The 26,684-nt window shown below is 41.1% G+C and overlaps 2 protein-coding genes across 2 annotated transcripts in view; one reads left to right on the forward strand and one right to left on the reverse strand.

Annotated features, from left to right (window-relative positions):
• On the forward strand, nt 1–7,018 carry LOC147249097 (sodium- and chloride-dependent GABA transporter ine). The gene is made up of 13 exons (XM_086225767.1): nt 1–136; nt 503–637; nt 717–921; nt 3,265–3,397; nt 4,057–4,191; nt 4,285–4,388; nt 4,493–4,617; nt 5,170–5,282; nt 5,385–5,525; nt 5,618–5,717; nt 5,793–5,893; nt 5,985–6,152; nt 6,301–7,018. The coding sequence occupies exons 1-13, from the start codon at nt 10–12 to the stop codon at nt 6,451–6,453; spliced, it is 1,740 nt and encodes a 579-aa protein (XP_086081893.1). The 5' UTR covers nt 1–9; the 3' UTR covers nt 6,454–7,018.
• Nucleotides 6,945–26,684, reverse strand: part of dhrs11a (dehydrogenase/reductase 11a) — a 21,293-nt gene continuing 1,553 nt past the window's right edge. The window contains exons 2-7 of the mRNA XM_086225768.1: nt 12,496–12,705; nt 11,415–11,509; nt 10,310–10,439; nt 8,555–8,647; nt 8,403–8,468; nt 6,945–8,314 (exon numbers count right to left, since the gene is read on the reverse strand). Coding sequence (XP_086081894.1) covers nt 8,273–8,314; nt 8,403–8,468; nt 8,555–8,647; nt 10,310–10,439; nt 11,415–11,509; nt 12,496–12,705 — 636 coding nt within the window. The 3' untranslated portion in view covers nt 6,945–8,272. The remainder of the gene's footprint in view (nt 8,315–8,402; nt 8,469–8,554; nt 8,648–10,309; nt 10,440–11,414; nt 11,510–12,495; nt 12,706–26,684) is intronic.

Raw genomic sequence — 26,684 nt, forward strand, 5'->3', positions numbered from 1 at the left:
AGAGCAGCCATGGATCAGCAGCTCAGCAGACCAACGTGGAGCAAGCAGATAGAGTTTACTCTGGCGGGCATCGGATATGCTGTGGGTCTGGGGAATGTTTGGAGGTTCCCTTATCTCTGTTACAGAAGTGGAGGAGGTGAGAAACCGAGCTGACATTTCAGCCTCTAACAGAATGATGAAACCACCTTATGTACTGACTATGCTACACATATACTCAGCTCACACAACTGAGTCCAAAGGTTGACAAAACATGCTGTTAATGAGCTTGACTACAAATGTGATGTTGGAAAAAGGTTTTAAAATGTGTTATTCTGTTTATACTCTGAAAAGATCCAGGCCTCATTTCTTCACTTGCTTCCAGGGACTTTGGTTTACAGTAGCAGATATAAAATGTAATGGAGGGAGAATTCACATTACAAATTACCAAAGAATTATGATGATTCAAAAATGAGAGGAAACCATCAAAGTTGGTGTCATCTTGGTTGCCACCACTTGCTGCCAGGTGCTTTTCTGGTGCCATACCTGTTCATGCTGCTGGTCCTGGGGATCCCTCTGCTCTACATGGAGCTGACTGTTGGCCAGTACACCAGGAGAGGGCCTGTCCATGCGCTGGCTATTGTCTGCCCACTCTTCAAAGGTGCCGTGTGGTCTGACTGAACATTTCACGCATGGAGTTACACAGCAAAATGGTGACTTCATCTCTGTATTTCCCTCAGGAGTGGGCATAGCATCCGTGGCCATCTCTTTCATCATGTGCACCTACTACAATGTCGTCATCTCCTGGGCCCTTTATTATCTATTCAGCTCCTTCCAGGAACCGCTACCCTGGCAGAGCTGCAACAACACCTGGAACACACCGAACTGCACCAACCACGCCACCAACAGCAGCTACTCCTCCACAGCCAGTCAGGAGTTCTTCAAGTATGTCTCACCAATGTGCCCCAGAGTTACAGAAACAGACTGGATAATGATTCTCTAAAATATAATTTTAATATTTTTAATTTACAACATAAAATCAAATTGAAACCTTATGATGTTAATCATGTGAGGGATACAAGTCAAAGTGGAAAATATAAAGCCAGGTTGAACAATTTTCAGGTTAAACAAGCGCTGCTCTGTGGGTGTTGATTGGCCGATTTTCATCGAGTAGATTTCATTATTCGCTGCAGTGACGGAGGAGTGAAGGCTCTCGTTTCAGTCTGGTTTACTTATTAACTGGTTTAACTCCAGTGCTCCCACAGAAGCAGTGGAACTTGAGGATGGCAAACAGAAGCGTTTTCAGAGAAGTATTTAGTGATGAACTGCACAGTGATACTCAGAGATTGTTTAGGACATTATTTATTTGTTAGAATACATGTGGAATCTTATTGTGTTGATGGTCATGTGGCTTCTTCTCTAGACGAACAAACTCAGTCTAGAAAGGCTCATATCTTTGGACTGTGGTGGTTGGATAATGTTGAGGTCACTGCTTTTTTATTGATCGAAGCAGTCGCGTTGAAGTCAAGCATAATCATTTGCCATAGAGTGGTAGCGGTATTATGGTCTAGATCAGGGGTAGGGAACCATGTGTCATGGAGGGCCGTGTGTATTGCAGGTTTTCCTTCCAACCAAACACTTTAATAGGTGATTCCACTGATTAACACACCCTCAGCCACAGAAGAGTGTTAATCACCTGTTAAAGTGTTTGGTTGGAAGGAAAACCTGCATACACAAGGCCCTCCATGGCACATGGTTGCCCACCCCTGTTCTCGACAGAAAGGTCAACATGTGGAACAATAAAGCCTGTAGAGTATTTTTTTGGCCAACTTTAAATCCCAGTCAGTGTGTGAGGTAAATTTGAAGAAATTCCCTCCAAGTTCTTTTGAATGAGATGGACAGACAGTTGCACAAACAACCCAGGAGGAGGCATAAACTGGTGTGGTGTACCAGTAATGACAGAATGATCAGTTATTTAATATCAATGACGAGAAGTCAGATAGTCAGAAAGATTAATACTCTGGACAGTTGTGCCAAAACACCCAGCAAGTCTTGGTTGGCCAGAGGGAAAGTCAGACCATAAACATCAATCGTGATATGATAGAGCAGTGGTTCCTGTTCCTCCGGAAACATTGAACCTCCCGCTGTGTTCTCTTCTATCTCCACAGACTAATTCTCATTTTGCCGTATTTGTGTGCTACAAAAAGGACAAACGTAAAGTAGTCCGATTATCCGAAGCATGAAAATGTTATGAACAGTTTTTGCTCTTTATTCTTGAATATTTCATATTTCATTGAAAAACCCTGACATGTTGCACAGCAGTTCAAGTACATTATGAGTGATTTGTCACTCGTGTGGATTCATCTTCCGTGTGATTGTTAACCGTAGCTAGCCTAGGTTAACTACCTCTGTCAGACGTGGACCTGGAAGAACTGGACAAGGTACTGTAGGTGAGACAGTCGGGAATCTTAATTTAGGTGTGTGTCCCCTGAAAGTTTGTTGCTTCCATGAGTGTACAGCGAAGTTGTTTCAACCATTCATTCAACATTCATTCATTTGTTCAACTAAGCAGTTGCAAGGGGGCCTTACTTTGCGTGTTCCAGGAAGAACTGGACTTGGCTGGTGCTCATCCCCAGAGGACCCACTTGCTCTGCCCTACTCTGATTAGCTAGTTTGTGGTGCCTAGTTTAAGCATGTGGAGTGAGTTCCAATCAGAAGAGGAGCAAACACGAATCTCCTTAGAATGGGGACAGGGAAAAACACACACCACTGGTTTATGTTTGATGGAGGAATTTTAACACATTCTCAACCCTCTGATTTAACTGTACGCACCCCTGGAAGAACACGGGATTAGGGATTGCCCAGTTTTGGAAAACATGGTTTTAACCAACTGAGTGACTGGTCTTCACTGTCAGACCGTCAGTGTGGCTAAAAAAGGAAATCTCGACAGCGATACTGGTTTCATATCTGAAAGGAAACTTAAGAATTCCACATCTGATCCGACTATCATTGACGTCTTCCTGCAGTTGAGATAATATTGATTTCAAATGTAATCTGACTCATTCTGCTATATCAAGCCGTACAGGTGACAGTGGGTTTATTTAGTTAGGGCAAATGGTCGTTGATCAATGGTGGTCAGATGATGATGGCACAGGAGTTTTTCAGGCAATGACAAATACGATAATCTAAATACAACCATTAATATACAATATCTATCCTGCAGAAGTAAATAACCAACAAGTTGTTTTTTGTTTTTTGTTTTTGTTTTTTTTGGTGGTTTCTTTGAAGACTTAAGATGCTGGAGCAGACCTGGGGAGTGGAGGAGCCAGGAGTGATGCGATGGGAGCTTTTCCTCATCCTACTGCTCTCTTGGTTACTCATTTACTTTTGCATCTTTAAGGGTGTGAAATCAACAGGCAAGGTGAGTGGAAAAGAAGGCTCCTCTCTATCTGTACCCATCTACGGAGGTCGTAGCACGAGATCTTTCTATGTGAGTCTCCATGTTCTCCCTGTTCCTGTGTGGGTTCTCTCTGGTACTCCAGCTTCCTCCACAGTCCAAAGACATCAAGAGGGGACGAGGCTGATTGATACTCTAAACTGACCGTAGGTGTGACTGTGAGTGTGAATGGTTGTCTGTCTATATGTGTTAGCGTCCCATCCAGGGTGAACCCCGCCTCTCGCCTGAAAGCTGCTGGGGTAAGCTCCAGCCCCCACGCGACCCTTAACAAGATAAGCGAAAGAAAAAGGATGAATGGATGGATGGATTTATACAGTGAACAGATGGTCAGCCAAAGATATAAGCAGCTTGGAAAAGGCTGTCCACATGCACACACACACGCATGCACACACACACACACAGACACACACACAGACACACACACACACACACACACACACACAGACACACACACAGACACACACACACACACACACACACACACACACACACACACACACACACCAGCAATACATTCGAATAGAAATAAAAGGCCACTGTCTCAAAGACAGTCATCACAATTTGGTGTCAGACAGATGAGCAGAGTAATAAACCTTTCAGTATGTTTTCTTTCTGGGTATTAGGTGGTGTACTTCACGGCTCTGCTGCCATACGTCATCCTGATCGCTCTGCTGATCAATAACGTGCAGCTTCCTGGAGCGCTAGATGGGATAACCTTCTTCATCGTGCCAGTGTGGGAAAAGCTCCTTTCAGTGGAGGTTTGAAAGAAGAGAGGAAGTGAAACTGGAGAACAGATTGATAAAAGTGTTGTCTAGATGTTGATGACTGATGAACAACCATGTGTGTTGCAGGTATGGGTGAACGCTGCCGCTCAGATCTTTAACTCCATTGGAATTGGTTTCGGTTCCCTCCTTGCTATGTCCAGCTACAACTCCTTCAACAACAATGTTCTGAAGTAACAAAAAAAAAACTCATCCACCCACTTTCCCCCTTTAGCAGTGACTATAATGATCCCTGGATGTTAAGACAGACGTGTTATGATGTGCTCTCCTCTCACAGGGACACTCTGACGATATCCATCATCAACTCATTCACCAGCATCCTGGCAGGGTTTGTCATCTTCTCTGCATTTGGATACATGTCTCACCTGCAGGGCATTCCTGTCAGCGACCTGGCTGTGGATGGTACGAAAACAAAACTAGCAAAAATAAAGTCCTCTCTGATGATCACACCAATCCTTTCGATGCGTTTTACAGAAACAAAAGTAGGCTAGGTGGGAGAAGGTAAGACAAGCACTCTCTGAAGCTAATTGTAAACACACAAAAAAAGACAGACATCAACATCCAGAAAACCTTCCAGAATTTAATGAAGGATTGATCATTACAAGTATCTGAGAACTGAGTGACATAACCTAAACCACAATCTTAACACAACTTCATTCTCCAATTTACTTTCTACATAGAACATAGAACTTTAATGTGGGCAAAACTGATGCTTTAAAAAAAATTTTTTTTATTGAGCCTATTTGAAACTTTTGTCTCATCTCTTTATTTGGTAACCTGTCATTGCACAACAGAGATAATCTGTTCAATGTCAAGAGAGTAGCAGATCAAAACATGCAAGTTATTTAACCTGGAAATGTAGTTGTAGTTGTCTCTGACTGCTTTGAAGCTTTTTTTTGATATTTTAGTTACTCATCAGTCAGCAATGTCATACTGACATCTTGTTGTATATAGGTCCAGGACTGGTTTATGTCGTTTACCCACAAGCCTTTGCCAACCTGCCAGTGGCTCAGCTGTGGGCTGTGATGTTCTTCTTTATGCTGCTTTGCCTTGGACTCGACAGTGAGGTAGTTTCCTAGGAAAACAGTTCCACTCCCATACTCCCACCCAATAGTCTACATACACACACACAGACACACACACCTCCTGAAATCTTACTTCTTTGCCAGTTTGCAATGGTGGAAGTGATGGTGACCAGTCTCATGGATGAATTTGATCAACATCTGATGAAATTCTTCAAGAGGAAGGAACTGTTTGTTCTTGCAGTTTGTGGAGCAGCCTGCCTTCTAGGAATTCCCTGTGTCATGCAGGTACACACTCTATCATCCTCGATGCACCGAAACTAAATTACCGTCCAGCTGTAAGATCCTCACTTTCATGTACGTGCTATGTGTCTGTCCAGGTGGGGATCTATGTTTTCCAGCTGATGGATCATTACACGGCCATAGTTTCCATCATGTTTCTTGCATTCTTTGAGATCATAGCCATTTGTTGGCTTTATGGTGAGAATAATATTGTTGGTCCCAAAGAGTTCATCCGTACGTTTGACTGATGGGTGTGTGTGTTTCCGTGTGCAGGTGCAACTCGACTTTCAGACAACCTGGAGGAGATGACTGGCAAAAGAGCGAGCATATTCTTCAGATTCTGTTGGCTAGTTGCTGGCCCTGTTCTCATCACTGTGGGTCAAAAGGCATTTTGGCAGAAAAATGACTTTAATGACATATCTGGGCTCTAAAGTCTGAACCATGTTACCTTCCTTTTTGTGGCAGGTTATCCTCATTTTCTCTATCATCCAGTTCAAACCGGCACGCTATGGAGATTATGTTTTCCCACCATGGGCTCAGGGGGTCGGCTGGGTCATTGCCATGGCCTCCATCATCTGGATACCTTTAGGTGCCATTCACACCTTGTGGGTTCTACCTGGATCCATCATGCAGGTGACATACATTTTGTTTCTCTCCAGTGTTAATACTTATGTGCTTAGGTTCATACAGTACATAACACAGTTGTATCGCAGAAAATAGCGTGTATTCTATTTTCCTAATTAATTTGTATGTCACTATAATTTATGCACTCCTCCCACAGAAACTTAAGTTGTCCATCACACCCTATGCCTTGAATGAGACACCAAAGATGCCGTATTATGAGAGGGGAGGAAGGGACAAACATGCAGCCATAGCCGTCATCAGCTCCAACATCCCTCCATGTGACAAACCTCCTATTCAGACAAACCTTTAATTTGTCTTGGTTACAACACTCACCGAGCCACCATTAAAGGCACTTTTAGTAAATAAATCACCAATTAGCATTATTATGATTTCTATTCGTTTTAAATCTTGAACAAAAACTTTAAGAAGTGTGTTTGACTATTTACATGATTGTTGCTGCATATCTGCCATGCAGATAACTTAAATTGGCCATTTTTGTGAGCCTATGACTTTAATTTGTTTTATTTTGTTTAAGTTTAGCTTACAGTTTTTACAGTAACATGTTGAGTACAGTAAAGTGTAAGTAATCTGATATTGTGGTGCACATCTAGGATAATTAGCTGAGTGGAGTACAAGACTACCAGTAGACATTGCTTATTAATGGTGCCACCTGCTGGCCAAGTTTATCAGTGCAGTGAGGAGTGAGGGAAACTTCAGTACATGTTTAACATCTACATGCCATTGACATGGAGATGCCACGACGCAACATTACTTTCCCACCCTCCTATAAATCACAGTGTACTGATTCATTACCGCTGACTCATTTATTAGGTCAAACGCAACAGGGCATTGCTAATAAAGATGGCATATATTGATCGTTAACAGACAAGTACACAAGTCATGCAACTTAACGTCATGTCGTGTGATAATAAAAATCTGTCCCAAAGTCCATTGCTTGAGTCTTATTTTTGCATTGACCCTCTGGTTAACATTAACCATTACTTGCTTCTCTGTAATAGGATTCATTCATTCGTTTAATTAGTTTTCCACTGACAGGTACACATTTCTAAGGTACATGGAATTAGTGACTTTCCCTACATAGCTTGTTGGTGTTTTCCTTTAATAACTCCCCACAAGTGAATTCAAAGTACAGAACTGAAATTAGAATGCTAAATTAACATCCACATGCTAACAGGGATACTTTACCCAAAGGTTGCCTTTTAGCAGCTCACAAATAGGTGTTTTGAACTCATAAGATGTTTTATTCCCTCTACAGCACAGAAGGCAGAACCTGCCATGTATAATTAGCTGGAAACAATTTTGGGCAATTAGCTAATGACAGTTGTACATTACCATGTACATAAAAAAACAACCTAACTTTTCCAACAGACACCTATTTGTGAGTGCTTGGTAAAAAAAAACAAAAAAAAACAAAACACTTTAGGGTTTTACCAGGACATTAAAAAATACTTTTCCTTTTACAAGTTTTCTCATTGATTACATGAATTTAAAATAGAATTGACAGAAGCAATGTTTGACTCTCATGTTGTGTAAAGGTGGGCACGATGGACAGACTTGATGTTTAGATACAGTGCAGAATCATCTACGGTTAATGTCTATGAGTCTGTCTATAATCAAAAGGGTAAAAAATAAAACAGAAAGTAATTAATATAAACAGCAATTAATCTTTCCATTTAACTTCAAAAAGATATGTATTATGACCTACAAAACAAAAAAGATCATACATGTGCAATCAATGGAATTCTCTTCCCTCTGAAATGATGGTCATGTAGATGACCACACAGCACAGCAGCACTTCTCTCCTTTGATATTTGTTCCTACTGTTGTTTGGAGTTGCCTCAGCTCAGGACTAAGCTTGACAATTCACAAAAATCATGTTGCTGCATTCAGTAGTATTGTCATAGTGGTTTACAAAGTCCTCGGCCTTCATTTCCTCGCACAGCCCCCTTTTGGGCTCCAGCCCTCCTTGACAACGTCCCTCCAGATCCAACACAGCTGTAGTTGATTTGTTTTAGTATTCCCCCTCACACATTTGTCCAGCAGAGGTCGCTAAGGAGTCACCATGGCTGCCATCTGTCTGCTCCTCCTGCAGCTTCCTTGTTTGAATGCTATGACACCTGGTCGACTGGCCTCATCTGCACATCTCCAATCTGAAGGCACAAACATGTCAAATCATAACAGAGACCAAAGAGCATCAATGTCTAATTATGAGAGAGCGGGAGAGAGAGAGAGAGATACCTGGACATGAGGGGGAGCACTGAGGACAAATGTGACCGCACTGGCAATGTCTTCTGCTTGCAAACACTGAAAAATAAGGAAAATCCTCATTGCTAATGCTTTACACCTTCATTTTATAAAAGACATCAACAGCTTCTCCATCAAACACTTACTTTCATACTCTCGTACACTGCAGCTGCTTTCTCTGGATCACTGTTGTGGTGCCGGAAGGCAAACTCTGTCTCCACTATCCCAGGAGATATACACTACAGGGGAGAAAAAGAATGTATTTGCCAGGGTTTTTTTTTTTTTTTGGAAGAGATGGTGGGCTCCCCCTTAAACAGAGCTTGAAATAGGCCTATAGTTCAGCTTCTGGATGTCCATATAGGATCATTACCATCTTATTAGACAGTCAACTATCTAGCTAAGTTAGCCTGATGTTCCTCTTTTGGATGACTTGGGAGTACATCACACAGATGTTAACAGTGAGTCACTTGTGAGTTTCAGACTCTTGGAAAGTAGAGAAAAAGAAACTTCCCCTTAACTAATCCATCTATCAATCATCAACTGCTTATCCTGTCTCGGGGTTGTAGAGGGGCAGGAGCCCAGCCCAGCTGTCATCGGGAGAGAGCCAGGGTCACCCTAAATGTATCTTGCGCTAAATTGCATAATTTTAGGCAATTCAAAAAATTTTGTTTGATAACTAAGAACATTCTGTCACCTCTATTCAATGATCCTCCCCTGAAACTGTCAGGAGTCCCTCTGGGGAGGCTGGCCTTACACAAAAAAAACCTCTGTGTTAGACTGCACCGCCTTACACGTACAGTCTGCTAATTCATCTTAAAGTCAGGGCACACTGTATATAGCATCATGTATTGGATTAACTTTCCATTCATGTCATCCAATATTCTAACAATAGCGCATGTTAAAGATAGACTAGCACTGTTTTGGTCGAAAAGGCTGATAGGCATGAGCATGCAAGACATTACATCACAATGGCCTGTCAAAGGACAACTTGACAGAAAACACTATAGAACTAACCCTTACTTTAAAGGAAGACACCAACTTTTTGGGATATGCACTTATTATTCCTCCTCTTCAGCGCCAAACAAGAAGACAGATACCCTCCTCTGTGTGTCTCAGCTGTCTAATGCAGCTTGGAGACTTACAGAATGCTTGTCAGCTTAGCACAATGAAGGCTAGTGGATGAGCAGATTAGCATTTCTCTGTCAAAAGTAATTAAACATTCTATCCAAAATTGTCTTTGCCCGCATCAATGTCACTAGAATTTGAATAACATTGACTATGACAGACTATCAAATACAAGATATTGTAATCTTAGAATCTCATCCATAGCCAGATGATTCTCCTGACTGGGCCCAGTGATTTGACGCAGCATCTCAACACTTGGATCAACAAAACTTGTTGGCCACAAAGTGATTGCAGCTACTAACCTTGGTCTTATTTTCTAAGAGTGGGTGAGGAGGATTACCTCTGGACAAACCAAGATCCCGAACCTGATCTAAATGACCTGTCTCATTGTGCTAAAACTAGCAGTCAGCTGGTCTCTATGAGTCTCAGCTCACTAATGCAGGATAGAGGAGGACAAATTTTCTTGTCTTTCCAAATTTTCCCAAAAGTTGGCTTGTTCCTTTAAGACTGTGATGTGATACATAAGTCAAATAATAAAAGAATGGATATCTCCCTTTAAATGCACATATAAGAGGAAAGCTTTTATCAGATGGATAACACAAGCTAACGCTATACTTCGGCTCATTTTAAAAATTTAAAACACGGTGCAATCAGACATAATTGATATCAAGTGTGATACAATTTGATATCAATATTGGATGAGACCCATCTGGCAGTGCGATGTGCACTATACCACTGTCGTCACTGAAGTCTAAGGGTGCTTTAAAGTGACGTACTGTGGCTCTGATGTGGGTCTTTGCTTCTCGTAGTTCTTGCCGTATCCCTTCAGTCAGAGCAGTCACAGCAAACTTAGTGGCACAGTAGAAATGCTCATCAGCACTGGGCACCATTCGATGCCCGCCCATACTGAAACAGGTGAAAGAAGAGACACGAGAGCATGACATCACATTTTCTGGCCACAACTTCATTCAAGACAGAATTAGTCCATCAAATTTACTGATCTACTTAGGTGTCTTTAAAATCAGGTTTATTTGATAAGTTGCCACGTCTGGTATACAATGTTTGTACTCTATCAATGGATGGAATTTAGAGATACATGAGAATATCAGTATGTCATCCGAATTGATGTCAGCCTGTCTTCATCATCAGCCTGTCGTTAGCAGATACTGGTCATTCTTCTTTTTTACTCTTCATTGGATGTTTATGAAGAAGAAACAATGTAGTAAATATGATTGATGAGCACTCCCAAATGTTTTGAAAAAAAAAAAACTGTACTTTTTCCAAATCACTGTGTTTACATGTGTTTTTCAGGACGTAAAAAATGTGACTTCCATATAAATTATTTGTTAAACAAATAATATCCACACCAGGACTGGCATGGTTTGGAGGTAACGTGGCCATCTGGCAACCGAAGGGTCGCTGGTTCGATCCTCACGTCCCCTGGTGACCATGTTGGAGTGTCCTTGAGCAAGATACTGAACACCTAATTTCTCCTGATCGCCCTGCGACGGCCCTGCGACTCGTCCGCCTCTCGCCCAATGTCAGCTGGGATAGGCCCCAGCCCCTCCCAGCGACCCTTAACGGATAAGTGGTATAGAAATCAGATGGATGGATGGGTGGATGGAATATCCACACCTTTAAAAGATGGCTATCCAAATCAGTGGTAAAATATTTACCTTTCTGGATTTTTTTTTTAATTCAATATGGTAGAAAGGGAAATAAATGGTCAAACACTTTGACTATTATAACATCAATGACAATGAAAACATGAAAAAATAAGTTCAGTATTGTTCCAGCAGGGGGCAGGTGGGTAAATCACCTTGCTGAAGTACCTTCACTCTTATCTGTACCCATGCTTTTGGAGCTATTTGCATAGCTTACCTATTAATATTGATGATATGACCATCATCCACATTCCTCTCCTTCATTGATTTATAAGCTTCACGGGTGCAGATAGACAAGGCTAAGACATTCACCTGCAGGGGAGGCACAGACAACAACTTTATTTAAGCATTTATTAACCTTTGTATTGATTTACAGACCTATTATAAACAGTTGAAGAACCCATATTCATGCTGTGTGAGACATTTTCACAAAGAAATGCTAACTAAATAATTCACTGAACTTCAGTTCAACTTTCTTGTTAAATGACTGAATGAATGATTCTCAGTTCAGAGGGGTGTCGAGTTCACCAGGTCACTGTGTTGGACCATCTAAACCTGCTGTCCCAGTCCAGCTTGCGGCTCTAAGCTGATCCAGGAGTGACATTGATAAACAGTAGGTTAAAGCCAACGTAGTGGCAAGCTGGGGGGAGGTGACCAAATAAGGTCAGCGTGCAGATTAAACACACGCTAAAAATACATTGCTGTACACATTCACGTTGGCTACCATGACAACAGAGAGACGAGCGTTACAAATGGTGGACTCTTAGAGACAGACTTTAAAGCAGGGGGTCTTTGGTGGTCAAGAGCTGAGTGAATCACAATGTAACGTCCTGACAAGAGAAATAGTGCCGGCTTTCATTAGAGGGCCTCTGCTGTGCCAGGGCCTCTCCTCAGAGCCAATGAAGCAGCCTGTGTGAGGGCTGTGCAGCGCATGTCACCACACATTTCTGATTTCACTCTTAGTCTATGCAACAGTAGTCTTCCACTAACAAGGTACAACCACTAGTGTGTGTTTCAGTTTGAGCTGAGCAGCCATTATAATCAAAAATGTATAAATGTTCAATATCCCTCTTCTAAATTGTTCTATGAAAAAGTTTCTTTTGACTTGTTTGTACATATGTGTGATACACTCAGGTCGGCAAGATACTGAGCCCCTAATTGCTCCTGATCCTGTGACGGACTGGCGACCCGTCTAGGGTGAACCCCACCTCTCACCTGATGCCAGCTGCCCCCCCCCCGACCCTTAACGGATAAGCGGTATAGAAAATGGATGGATGGATGGATGCATGAATACTCACGTCAATCATGTTCCTCCAGCCCTCTGTTTTACCGCTGAGCAGGGGTTCATTGTGGGCCAGTCCAGCGTTGTTGATGCAGACGTCCACACCCTTGTGTAACGTCTTAATGGCTGAAAACATGGACAGGATCTCCTCCTCATTGGAAAGGTCACACTTGTAGGGGATCAGGGTACCACTGTAGCCTGCACTCTGACATTCTGCTGCCAGCTTCTGGAAAACACACATCAAATACAATTTTTTTGGTCATTAGTGAGAGGATATCGAAATCAAGTCATTGAACATTGATGGCCAAGAGTTGACAATCAGCACTAATTCCTTGTTAGGTAAGAGCTAGAAATGATTAACCTGCTGCGCTATAATTAAGTTGGAGTCCCATGACAAACACCCTCCCAACTCAGACACTGAGATAGTGGATCAGAGACTCAGAGCTAACCTGGTCAGTGCCGCTACAACCACACCACTCAGAATATCTTTTAATTTTACCTGCCAAAAAAACTGTAATCCTACTTTCTGTCTAAATCTGACATTCCTATGTGTGAGGAGCGCCTCTGTGCTGAGCCTGCTGCACGATGAGCTCCAACCAGGTCAGCTGCCCATCCACCACTGGGGGGTTTGACACAAACTGACACAGATCCCCCTGCCAGGCACAGCTGTACCAGTCACCTGATGTGTCTGGGTGCCAGTCAAATGAGAGGGTGCACGAATGATCAGGGTGGGGCTGGTAGCACACAGAGATGATGCACAGGAGTTTAACACTGCCTGGGTGCATCTGTGCTGCCGAAAACATGCACAAGTCAACAAACTGAAGGAACGAACGATAAAACCAACGTACACTGCATTAATGTGTACACACTGGTCTTCTTCAATGCATGAACATGAAGTTGCATTGAGACGTTATGATGCAACTGTAATTTTCGGAACCTGTGCTGTCTAACTCATTTTTTTAACATACTCACACAGTATTCACTGAGATATTTGACTTTTTTATCCATTAATTAGTCATCCAACAACTTAATTCCATCAGCCACCGGGCTTGAAAACACCAGCCTATCCCCTATTATAGCACTGAATCCCCGTGACTAACAACACACAGCTCATTTTACTTTATTTTCTATCAGCCAAAATCTGAATATTCTGCACATTCATATCTTTATAAATGTCAAAATCATCATTTGAAGTAATCTGTTTATACACCCAGTTAAATTGCTGCTCCTTGTGCGATAAGGCTAATAGACACGCACGCACACCCAGATCCATATTTCTTTTTTTTATAAAAAGTGAGAAGTATATATGAGGTACATGGTATTTTCTTTTCCTCATGGTTCTTTTGAACTGGTGTTATGAGTTAATTTCCCTTTTGTGGGATAAATAAAAGATAATCTTATTGCTTTAAAAACAATCTTTTTATATGGAATCCACCACATGCAGCTGTGTTATCTTATCTAATACTTATCGACTAACCATCTTTATGCTACACCGGTGATGTGTTCTTTTCCATTGTGGCCATGGACACAATCACCAGCCTCTCTCTCACACACACTCAAACTTCCAAATTATTTCCTTCAGGTTCACCACATGACACAACTTTCGAATATTATTGTGGTGCTCTTGCCCTATGTTGTATTGTGGAGTTTTAAAGTTGTGTACAGTGGTGACTGCATAACTTTACTTTGAATGACACAAGGCCAATTTATCATGAACCACCCAGTGACTCAAGATGAAAATTAGCTATTTAGCAAACACATTTCCTTTGGTGTGGAAACTGAAATGTTTGCAACATTTGTAGGGACGGGGCAAAAAAAAAAAAAAAATCCTAAATGGTTATCACAGATTCCTTTCTTAATGGTGAGAAGGCCATTTCACTTTTTTTGGTAAATGCACCTAAACCCAGCAGAAGAGGAGGAGTGATCTTATCTTATGCCTTACATGTAGCTGAGTACTGTTGAAAAGGAATAAAGAAAGCGTCAGCAGAAAGTTGTAATGATACGTAGTAGTGTTGATCATTGTTTGTCAGTTGGAGAGACTGTAAGCAGCACTTCTTTATGTTAGAAAGTGGTGTATATATTAGTGGTGGCATCCACATTAACTAAGAAAAGCCTGCTGCTTTCATAATAAGGACAACATGGGATTGAGGGATCATTCTGATTGTTTCCTTCCAAAACACATGATTGAGAGAATACAGCCCATCTCACACTTACAGTGTGCAGATTTTCCTTGCCTTCCTTCTTCCTCTAAGCTTTTTACCCTGGATTATCCAGAGAGACAGCATTAGCTAAATAAAGCTGTCAAAATGCTCCAATGCTCAAAACACTGTGCCTGTTGTAGAGAGGTGAACCACTTGTCTTCATCAGTAACCCTCACTGGTATACTCAATATATGTATCTAGACCGCCTTTACAGTGAAGTTCTTCATTAAATGCTCGGGTGAATCCCTTAAGGAACTGATGTCAGGCAGGCTGACTGTTTCCCCAGAGCCTTGTGTGCATTTAAGAACAGAGACCAACATGGAGGGGAGACCAGGCCAGTCGTTAGTGAGAGTTACTGGTGTCACTGAGGTTGAAGAGGGAACTCAACCATAGAAAAACAGGCTATGATCTTGGTCCAACTACAGGAAGTCTCCGGCTGTGAATCTCTACGTGTGTGTATATGTATGTGTGTGTGTGTGTGTGTGTGTGAGAGAGAGAGAGAGAGAGAGTTTTGGCACAAGCAGTACTGCCATGGTCCTCATACTGGCCCTGCCTCTAGCCATGGCAGTACAGCATTCTGACCTACAGATAAGCAACCAGGCCTAAAACTGCAGCAGGAGCAGCAGCATAGTTGGCAAATGCACAATACACACTGTTCATTCATCACAATCCAAACCACAATTACATAGCTTTAGGTTTAAGTATGTTCAATATCACAATTTTTAAAGACAAGGACAAAAAAAAAGAGAGGTACTCAACACCAACGCATGTCTCAATGACAGACAGAAGACTGACGGCAGCCATGGTTTAGGAAAACAGCTATGAAGGTTTGAGGGAACGTACACTGGAAGTGCACACACCCAACTCAGTCATATACAGCAAAAAAAGCTCATGGCATTTCTCTTCAGGAAAAATTATCTCCCTGAAGTCATTTCATCTCTCCATCTTGTTTGAAATACAAACACCTATAAGACCTATAACACCTGTATTATCAGTGACTTTCATATGGTTCTGCTCATGGTCGATCGCACATCTGTGTACATACACAGTAACTCAAATGAAATCCCTGTTTGCAATTACCCAGACAGTCCTGATAAGGCCCTTCTGAAAGATAAAACATTCTTAGAAATCATTAGACGTAACGATTTTAAAAAGGTCATTAACTTCGTACATGGCAAACTAACGGGTGCGTACACACTCTTGAAGCACTCAAGACACATGTGGGTATGTCCACATGTACGGCCATAAAACCTACACAGGGCTGTTTTATAGGAGAGAAGGGGATATCATTGTCTATAAATCATTCACACAGTCAGGTGGAGCTGGTACAAAAAGAAACTATCTAAAACAGGGAAGAGATATAAAAATAAAGAGGCCCAAGTGTTACAGGCAGACAGGTTTTAACTGCAGATCAAAAGCATCAGCAGCAGCAATGAGGTGAGAAATTAGATTTGTTTCAGGAGGACCCCCAGAGAAAAGATGGATTGTATGGGCAACTGGATTTTCTCTCATTTCCTGGGAAGACTGGAAAGCTATTTAAAAAAAAAGTAATAAAATCAAAAGCTGTAATGTAATGCAGCTATAATTCAACCACTAACCCTTCCCCTCTTATCCTTCCTGTTCTCTCCTTTCTCTTAAAGAGACCATTTATATTTTGGAAAATAATCTATTTATAAAACTGACCTGTCTATGAAGTAGAAAATATACATTTTAAATTGGTGAAACATGGCAAAATATAAATGCATTATCTGCTTTTACTCAAGAGGTTGAAAATATACAACCACTGAGCACCAAGGCCAGTCAAAGGCTGTTCTAATATGGGTGTGCCAACAGAGCACCGCCTCCATTGCGCTTTCATTGCTCAGATACATGTTTCACCCTGCTGCTTGTAGCTGACAACATGGCGGCCATGCTGTTTTGATTTTAGAGCAGCAAGGAGCCATTCTCATCTTACTGTCCATTTAGGTTGGCAAACAAGAAATGCCAAAGTATAATTTGTTGTTCAAACAAGACAACAGACTGACTTTTGTCATCAAAGTAGCTGATAGAACTGTAGGTGCAAGTAACACGGAGGGAAGTTATAACATTGTTCATCTGCATACATCACTCACAGTGGAAAAAAATGAAAAGATGGTTCAAAATCAGCAATCTTTCCCTTTAAGTACCTGTGACACAAAGAACAATTTTGTCTGTCATGCTGAATTTTCATCCTCATTATCGAGACTGTTGTCCAGTGCTCACAAAAAGTGTGCAGCAGGAGGGAGACATGGAGGGAGGGCTGGGAGCCAAAAAGTGAAACAGAAGAGCGAGAAAACAAAACCTGATTATTAAAGAACATTCACATTTCACTTGGTTCTACTCCAGAAGAAGCTGGAGGAACAGTAGCACAGGATGGCTCATGTAACAGAATCAAGATGAGCTTTGTGCACGAAATGGCTTCATTCCTTCCAACAAATATTTCGTACATGTATTCTTCACTTATTGAAGACTACATCCAGTTAAATTACTCTAGGGTACCATAAAAAAGGGAATGGCAGTAAAGGGTTGAAGGTGACAGCAGGCTGTAAGATTGCAGCAGGGTAGACGGACTGGTTATGGCATTATCTCTTCTTCAAACACTGACTGATCACCTCTGAGCGATAGAAAGGTTGAACAGGGCAGTTTTACAGCACTTCCCTCAGGGTAGTTTAACCAAGATGATGAGATAAAACAAATAATCACAGCCTGTTAGTAACTACTCTCAAGGACAAAACCAGGCTCGCTAGGGTAGTTCCAGGAGCCTAGGAGCTTTCTGAAATCTTCAGGGGTAAAAGCATAATTTGACTGCTTTAAATACAAACAGTGCCTGGTGATGTCTGAATGAATAGATGATCATCCAGCACAGGGGACAGAGGCCAATAAATCCCTCGATGACTGAAGGCACTGGGGGTAGTTGGGTGTGGCCTCGTGTACTGGTGCAACCAGTGTGGTCGGGTTTTATTTTCCCAAACAGAGTCAGGAAATATCAGGAAGGTGAGGGAGACGTTCTATCTGAATAAAGAAAGTGCAAATATTTCTGTCAGCAGTGCTTCAGCACTCGAGCCACTGGAGAGAGCAGCCTTTATTCATGTATTCACACGAGCATCACATGATAAAAATGGCAATCTTCTAGGTCTTGGAACATGCTGAGACATGAAGTTCATGCAAGTTATGCATCATGTATCTCCCCCCCCCCCCTTTCAACTGATGTGATTTCTGTCGCTGTACAAAAGTCTGATGCCCACTAACAACTTTGCTCTCATTGCAGCCCAGATACCAGCATCTGGCTGTAATTAATATGCATGCAAGTTTATGATAACAAAATAAAAAGCGATATAGGGGAGTCTGAAAGGATTTCCATGTCTCCATCAGACACAGCTAGCCTGCTGCTCAGTATGTGAGCTTAGATTGGCTCTAAAATATTTTCAATACCACACAAACACCCAGACCCAATTTGCCTGTTATATGTTCAATTACGAGTGCTGGCCGACTGCCACAGTTGCACTTAGCTTTCATGTCTTCCACCCCTGCAAATCTCACTGCCTGTACATGCAGAAAGTCCTCAACAAGACAAGACAGGAAGCGCCGCACCTATCATAGCAGGAGGCTGGAGGTGGAAGCGTCAATGCCAGTAAGCCTTAAACCTTGAGGGGTGATAAGCACAGAGTGGACAGCACAGTGGTGGTGCAGGGACTGTTTCACTGAGGGTCACCGGGCTGTCGAGACCAATCAAACCCCGTTGATCAAGCACAACAAGTAATTAACAAAAGAGCTTTAAATTATTCAGAGGGAGAGGCGGCAGGAAATGCAACTGATTTAGAGGTTTGTCCTCTTTTATATGCAGCTTTACTGGTTAGGAAGAGAAGGTCATATGAAAAAGACCCTTTCCTTAAGACAGAGGAACAAGTGGGAATACAGCAATAGATTACGGTCCAAATTATAAATGAGACACGCAGAAGTCACTCTGTTCTATGTCATACAACAACTTGATGGGTTCTAAAAATCAAAACACAGTTTTCTGGAGTCAGACTGTTACATAAGTGTGTTGACTTTAGATTGTACTGGCATGTATTGACAAGAAAATGAAGTCCTTTTTTTTTTTTTTACATAATCAGTGAAGTTTGTTACACATCCATTGTTAAATGTATGTGGGAGGAACTTTGATTGTATCATGTTGAATTTATCCATATTTGGTCAGCTTTGAAGCTATAGATCAAAATATTACATCATTAGTTATTCTGTTGGCTAGTCCATCCTTAAGGTTCCGCCTGCACTAACGGTGAGTCCGAGTGACACGCAACTACATGACATTTTGTTTATAAACATTTGAGAAGTCTAAAAGTGTGACGCGACAGTTTATATATATTCAAGTTAGGGAAGGGCAAATCGGCAGTAGCCAGCTCTTTTGAAATAGCGTGTGCTAGTGTGAAATTTACCTGGCCACGATGAGCATTGTCTGAATTCCTTCAAGAGCTGGGATTTAGGATGCACTACAGATTTATCCTGCGACTAGCATCTAAATGTACTTTCACTTTTGGTACTACATATTCGTTTTGCTGGTGGAAATCCCCTGCATCACTTCCTTTGTGACTCCAGAATGCAGAAAGAACTAGCCACTTATATTAAGCTTGAAGCTAATGGGGCACCGTGGCTCATAGCCACCAACTGCTAACAACAACAAAAATGTCCAAGAACATCTGTTAACAAACTCTAAAATGTCTGTGTGTAAACTAACTACAACCCCTCTGGATAAATGCTCCCGACCAACTGGACCATTCAGTTGAACAAATTTGGTCATGCTAGTCGGTGCTTGCTCAAATTAGCGTTTAACCAGAAATGTTTTAAATTGTTCAATCAAAAAAACCTGCCTGGAGTGCTGCATGGGTATCAGTTGTTTGCAAGTTAGCATCTTTGTGTACTACTACTGCCTTTGTCTCTACCTCTGGTGCACTTCAGTGTGAGGATCCAAATACTGGGTGGTAGGAGGAACTGAGGCACTCAGAGTAGGACAGATTTAAAAAGCCTTTATTGCAGCATGGCCATACAAATTAAAAACAAGCCGAGGCATTGTGGCCACAGGCCTTCAATAGGGCTGATGTAAAATGGCAGCCCATACATAACCTCCTACTGTATATATAGGGAAAGGTCGCGTAACCGGGCAGGTCATCTCGTGGAAACAAAAATTGTGGTGTTTATCAGTAAAATACGATATACATCCACATTTAGACAGACAAGAAAGAATAATGTAAAATATACAAGCGAGCAACAATACAACATTTAAAGCACTAGAAATCATCAGATAGGATAACAAGAGTTTCTCATTCAGGAAGCTGGAGGCTCAGGTAGCTACACAGGTAACCTCCAATACCCTATAGCTCTACATTACAAGGAGACCAACCACAGCCGATGTAATACCTTAAAGATCTTAGGCATCTTACTGCGAGAATCCTTTTGGATATACACTCTGAAAGCTACACAATACCCAGGCCTAAATGGTGAACTCCTCTTCTCCCCTTTCCTTTGAACCTAGGTGGGATTTAGCTCCCCGTTTCTCCCTCCAATGTTATAATTTGTTTTTAGCTCGAGTATTTGTGGATTACCGAGAATAGGACTACATAAAGAAGATGTGAATTAAACTGGACGATGTCCTTTTTGCAGTTTTGGACAGTTTTGTAATTTGTAGTTGGGTGCTACAGCTTTCAGTTAAATATACATGGCTGACTCTGTCTGTATTAGAGAGTCACAAAGAAGTTATGGGGAGGGAAAAACATCTTTATGAGCTCAAATTATCTTTCCAGACTTGAAAGGCGACAAGCAAACTTTTGGTTGAAGTATCAACTCAACTTCTTGAAATACTGTATGTTCATGGAGTTGGGTGGTATCTGGATCTTTTAGCCTTTTTACTACATAAAATTTCAATTTTATTTTACATAATATTCATCAGTCAAGCACTTCGCTATTATAACAGTACCAAGAGATTCTTTCCCATTCAGGAAATCCACTGAAGAGAAGACACAATACCTGCCATCAGCGATGATTTGAAGGTGAGAACCAATTTCCATCCTTCAAATCCAGTGTTGATGTGCATAGCATCTTTAAATTAAAGAGCAGTGCTTTGGGAGGATTCCGGGTGAGGATGCTGTGTCCTGTCTTGTGCTGCTGTAATGTTTTTTTCTCTTGGGGGCGGAATCCATGGAAACATGATGGATAATTAGGTAGAAGAAGTCTTTGTCAGCAGATACTCACATGGAAAACATGCAGTCAGTGGAAAGCTTTCTGCATGGTTCATGAGAAGAAGTCAAGAGATCACTTGATTAGTACAAAAACACAAATAAACAGCCGAGGTAAAGTAGATCCTGCTAAGGTGTAACCAGAAGTGCTTGAATTTCTCCTGGTGAGGCGGCACTGACATTAAAAATGCCATCATTACACTGTTCAGATAGAGTAGATAATAATGTGCTGTACACGGGCTAAATTGGGTTTTGCAATACAGAAGTGGGTTAAAGTACATTTTGTATAAAACACACACACACACGCACACACACACACACCCCTGACACATTTCATCAAAATGACGATAAAGACAAGATAAAGACAGATCAACAATTAGGACAGTGACAAATGAAATCACAAGCGACATAGACAAGACAATAAACATGTCTGACCCATTTCAAATCCTTTCTGGAATGAAATCTATTCATTGTGAAAAAGAAGGATGGGATGTCCAACATTGAACTAACAATATTAGGTGTCGGAGACACTTTCAAATGTGCAGACAAAACACACTAACGTCTACTGCGTCCCCTCAGGGGTTGAGGCATGACCGAGCATCTTCTACCTCCGACAGAAGGCATAAAGTCAAAGCCAGTCAGCCAAGTCCTGAAAGTAACTTTCTGACTAACCTGCAAAAGGCTTTGACATTCAAAACAATCTCTGCTAAATCACACAAATATGGTTCAAGTTCATGATTGTTTCCATGTCAGCTGCCGCAAACTGTATATGAAGAGGGGCCCAGACCTCTTCACTTGGAGGGCCATAAATTAAACATAGTGGTGGGGGGGTGGACCAAAAGTAAACAATATTCTATTAAAGTGCAAAATGGAAAAGATCCCTTGTTCCTTTCTTTAAAATATTATTTAAGCACAAATATTTAGCACGTAGCATATGTTTCAATAATAGTGAAATCCAATATATACATATCCATCCATTTTCTATACCGCTTATCCTGTTAAGAGTTGCGGGTGTGTGTGTGTGTGTGTGTGTGTGTGTGTGGGGGGGGGGGGGGGGGGGGGTTGTTATCCCAGCTGGGGAGAGCCGGGTGAACCGGTCGGCAGTCCATCACAGGACCAACACATATAGACAGACAACCATTCACACTCACAGTCACACCTACAGTCAATTTAGAGTAGCAATCAGCCTCGTCCCCTCTTGATGTCTTTGGACTGTGGGTGGAAGCTGGAGTACCAGAGAGAACCCACACAGGAACAGGGAGAACATGCAGACTCCACACAGAAAGATCCTGCGCTCGAGTCGGGGCTCGAACCTGGAACCGTTTTGCTTTGAAACGACAGTGCTAGCTAACGTACACCGTGCAGCGCCATATACATACTTAAATATTTCAAAATTCTTATTTTACATTTGGAATGCCAAACTCAACCTCACACTGCCCCACCTGCTGAAGCCCTACACTAAAAAAAAGCAATCAATTTGAAAGGTCATTAAAATTTTTCCTTAAAAATTTTTAAGCCAATAGCCCAACGGTCCAGGGTTGACAAAAACAACACATAAAACCTATGTTTACAGAATTCTCAATATCAACTGCAATTTGTCTTTTCTGGTGTTCATAATATTTTTCATACGGATGATTCTGTTTGTTTTGATATTTGATTCAGGGTCTCTGGCTCACACAGGCTGTCTGTGTGCCAACTACATATCTATTTAGTACTAAAGCCCCACAAATTATGTTTGCTAAATTTATCCCGTCTAAATTTGCTGCAGCCAAAGCTTTGAATTTTGACTGATATTTCTTTTGTGGGCAGCCTCAAAGCACCCAAGAAATGCCACTTTCAGTTTCTCAGTTTTATATGGACTTGGAATTAAAAAAAAAGAAAAAAAAAGAAGATGTTTCATTTACGATCTACAAGTATTGTGTTTTTTTTTCCTGCATAAAGTCTGGGTTATGACGAATGAAGCAGTAAGATACAGGCAATTCATCCAAAGAAAAATTAATTCACACACACACACACACACACACACACACACACACACACACACACACACACACACCTTAGTACACCTGAGATGGTAACCCTGCTTTACAGGTGCTCATCTTGTGTTAATAGGAATCATCGTAGAGTGTCTCCTACAGGCCCCTACATACAATACACAGTACTTTACAGGAAACACTGGAAGCATGGGCAACCACTGACTTTGACTGATTATATGACAGACCCCACCCCTTCCTACCGCTGGCCCTCATTCCCCTTGAGGCACAGCAGTATAGACATTAATCTCTCCTAACAACCCTCGGCTGCAGGACATGCGAAAACATGTGCATGCGACTTGTGCTTCTTCTGTACTTCCAAGGTGTCGGTGTAGGTTTAATAACATGCATATTAGCAAATATAATTAATTTATAGGGTTGGAAAAAATGACACATTTATTCTGATTAATTACTCAGAGAAAACAAATAATATGATAAAAAATGAATGTGATGAAAAATGTCTTCTGTTTAAATCAAATCTGAATATTGTGGTTTTCATTAGACTGCCTTAGGCCCCATGGTTGCCTTCAGACTAAACAAAATATGTGATTTCTTGTGAGCAGTTAAAACAGACCAGTCCAATGTGACCGTGAAAACTTACATAATGGGAAGCAACAGACATTGCAGAAAGGCTAACCAAACCCTTTCACCCCATGCATGGATTAACTTTACAGATGGAGAGCTTTGATATTTGGCTCATAGTTGACATTTTTATGACATGCATTGCCTGTGAACAGTGAAAAGTGTTCTGAATGAAGGAAAACGAAACACATTTCCACTTCTAAAAAGTCTGTCAGTCCAAATCTCTTGGAACGGAAATAGTTTAAATGCATGTCACAGTAAATATGTAGCAAATATACAATTGTGATTAATTAACTGTAAAAAAAAACAATTGTGATTAATTAACTGTAAAAACATAATTCAATTACTCTTATCTGACAGACTGAGTAGTTTAATTTTGACATTTTATTTAACTCAGATCAAGTTAAAAAAATTACTGTTATCTTATTTTATGGGTTGATAGAATTTGTGGTGATCAGTAAGACAGCAACTTCCCATAACTACACATTTACAACTGTATCACGTCATGCTCAGCTCGCAGGTACCACAAACACACACACATACAGGCTATGCAGGTGAACAAGTTACCACAGACAACAACTTGCTTGTTTTTTCTGAGTCAGCTTCTTCCTGTTTGTCAAGTGTATAGATGCTTGGTTACAAAGACAATAAATATCTATTTGTCTTTCAATAAACCAACCTTTGGATTGCACTGTCCTATTAAGAGGGGCAGCCTTTAAACGTGTTGTAACCTCTAAGAATAAACTGTGTGTGTACCGCACAGAGATTTTTCTACTAGGGAGAAATAAAAGCTGCTTCTGCCGATGTCAAGAGAGCTTCACAAGAGTTAATGGGAATCTGTATTGCTGCTACTTGGATGCAGGCTGCTCATCTCCATTCCTGCACAAAGCCCATGGTGACCACACGTCTCCCTTTCGCTCACTGCCCCCCCCGCCTAGTACTCATGGTCTCAGCCAATACAACAACAATACGGCTGCAGCAACTATGCTCTCTCCATGTTGAGTTTACAACAAATACACCACCAGATTAATGTTGGAAGCATTTTGTGAGTTCATACACTTGTTTGAGTGAAAATTTGGTAGATGGAAACCATTAATTTTCCCAATATCAAACTTATAAAGAAGGAAAAATGTTTAGTGATAGAAACTTGCATCCCCCACTTAAAGCATGCCAACTTTGGCAGAGTTACAGCGAGAACCTAGTTTACATAGTGCAGACAGGCTGAGAGATGAGACGGTATTTGTCTCATTTCACACAGACTATTCTCTGCTGTCTTGTACTAGTGATTAGTTCAGTCATTTAATGGAAGAGATGAAAATCTATTTTATTACAACTTGATATCCATCTTTGGTTTTATTAAGTGGAACCCCTCGGATCCTGATCTAGAACAGAGAAGGTTCAAGGTTTATCTTGCTGCACTGTATTCAGCAATGATTATTCGTGTAATGTAGAAAGTACAGATTTGAAATGTTGTGACATTGTTGAGGTCTTGCACAAGTACAAAAGGGGTTGTAACTGATGAAGTTAATGATTGGCATCAGGGCCCATGTGACAAGAGTATGAATGGAGGGAGGTACCTGTTGTGCAATTCACACTCAAGAGTACGCAAATGGACATGGGTGTGTGTGTGTGTCGTGTCAAGGTAAAGGAAATGTTTGCAAGTAAAAAAAAAAAAGACCTAACTAAGGCAGAAGCAGTAGTCTAACTTTTTATTACTCGCTGGTAAGACCAAAATACACTTGATGTGACTAGTACACCTGATAGTAATTCAGGCTTTCACAACACTATTCTTTATCAGTTACTGGAACAGATGTTGCCACAATGCTCATGCAAAGCTTTGTCAATCTATATCATTACAACCCCTTTACTGAGCTGCAGCAGAAACTGGAGCAGCCACAGTACTGTACAGCCAGCTATAGGACCACTCAGCGAGGAAAATGGCTGACACAGGACGGGGACCTAGTTTACATGCATTACATACACACCGATCAATGGCATGATGTTTTGTCAGACCCTGCATTATGCTGGAGACTTTTGTAAACAGCCCTACAAGGGGAAACTGCAGGTCATCAAGTCTGATGCAATCAGGTACAGGACCGATGAGCCTCTTTCTGATAAATGTGGGTTGAACCATAGGAGAGTCGCCTACAGCACTGCAGCAAAATAGTCATTCAATGAAAATTATGCTTATCAAATTAGCTCAAATGAATTGTCAGGAAGCACAAGAATATATCATATCACTGACTATACCCTATGCTTGTTATGGGCAATTTATCGCCTTACAAAATAATGAGATTACACATATTTACTCGATAATATTCTATAGTGCAGCAGTGCCCTACCTTTCTCCCTTGCAGGGTCGTAACTGAACAACAACTTAACACTATGTGTTTCGGAGTCAATAACATGTCCAGAGGCTCCCGTTACAGGTCAGTTTATCAAGTGCAGGTAACTTCTGTTTGACATAATCACGACCAGGAGAATACAGATGCATTGATTAACTTTGGCCATCCATTGTAAGACCACCTCCAACATCCCATTTACGTCCTGCATATTGTCATCTGATCAAATTACGAAAAAAAATAATGAATTAGGTATCATACATAATTAAACAGCAAAAAAGTTTTTTTTTTTTAAGTTTAAAAAAAATCATCTGAAAAAAAATGTATACCCATAATTTACACACATACATACCATTCAAATGAATGTATCTGGAATGTGTTTAAATCTAATGCATTTGTGTATTTTTTGGGGGGTTCTTTTAAAAAGAAATGTGTGGTTTACTGCAGCTTTATGATGTCTAACATCAAACCAACAGTAACAATAGTGATCATAATCAAGAAAAAAAAAAGGAGCTTGGAATCTGTATTAGCAGACATACATCAAAATCAGGCCACAACTGAAAAAATGTGGATCATGCATCTTTACATCTTTCTATAAATGCAATAAATTTATGTGTGTATGTCCCCTCAAACAACAGCCACTGCTCTTATCAGTTGAAATATGACCACAAAACACACACACACGCACATAAGTGTGCCAAGTGACCAGTCTACGTCAAGAATACCACATTACCTTACTAAACGGTGTCTGAATGCAGGTATAGTAGCGGCCCGTGCTAGAAGCTGGTGTGTGACACTT

The sequence above is a fragment of the Aulostomus chinensis genome, chromosome 15 (assembly GCF_037954235.1).
Source record: "Aulostomus chinensis isolate RoL2024-O1b breed Wild chromosome 15, RoL_Achi_v1.0, whole genome shotgun sequence".
NCBI classification, from domain to species: Eukaryota; Metazoa; Chordata; class Actinopteri; order Syngnathiformes; family Aulostomidae; genus Aulostomus; species Aulostomus chinensis.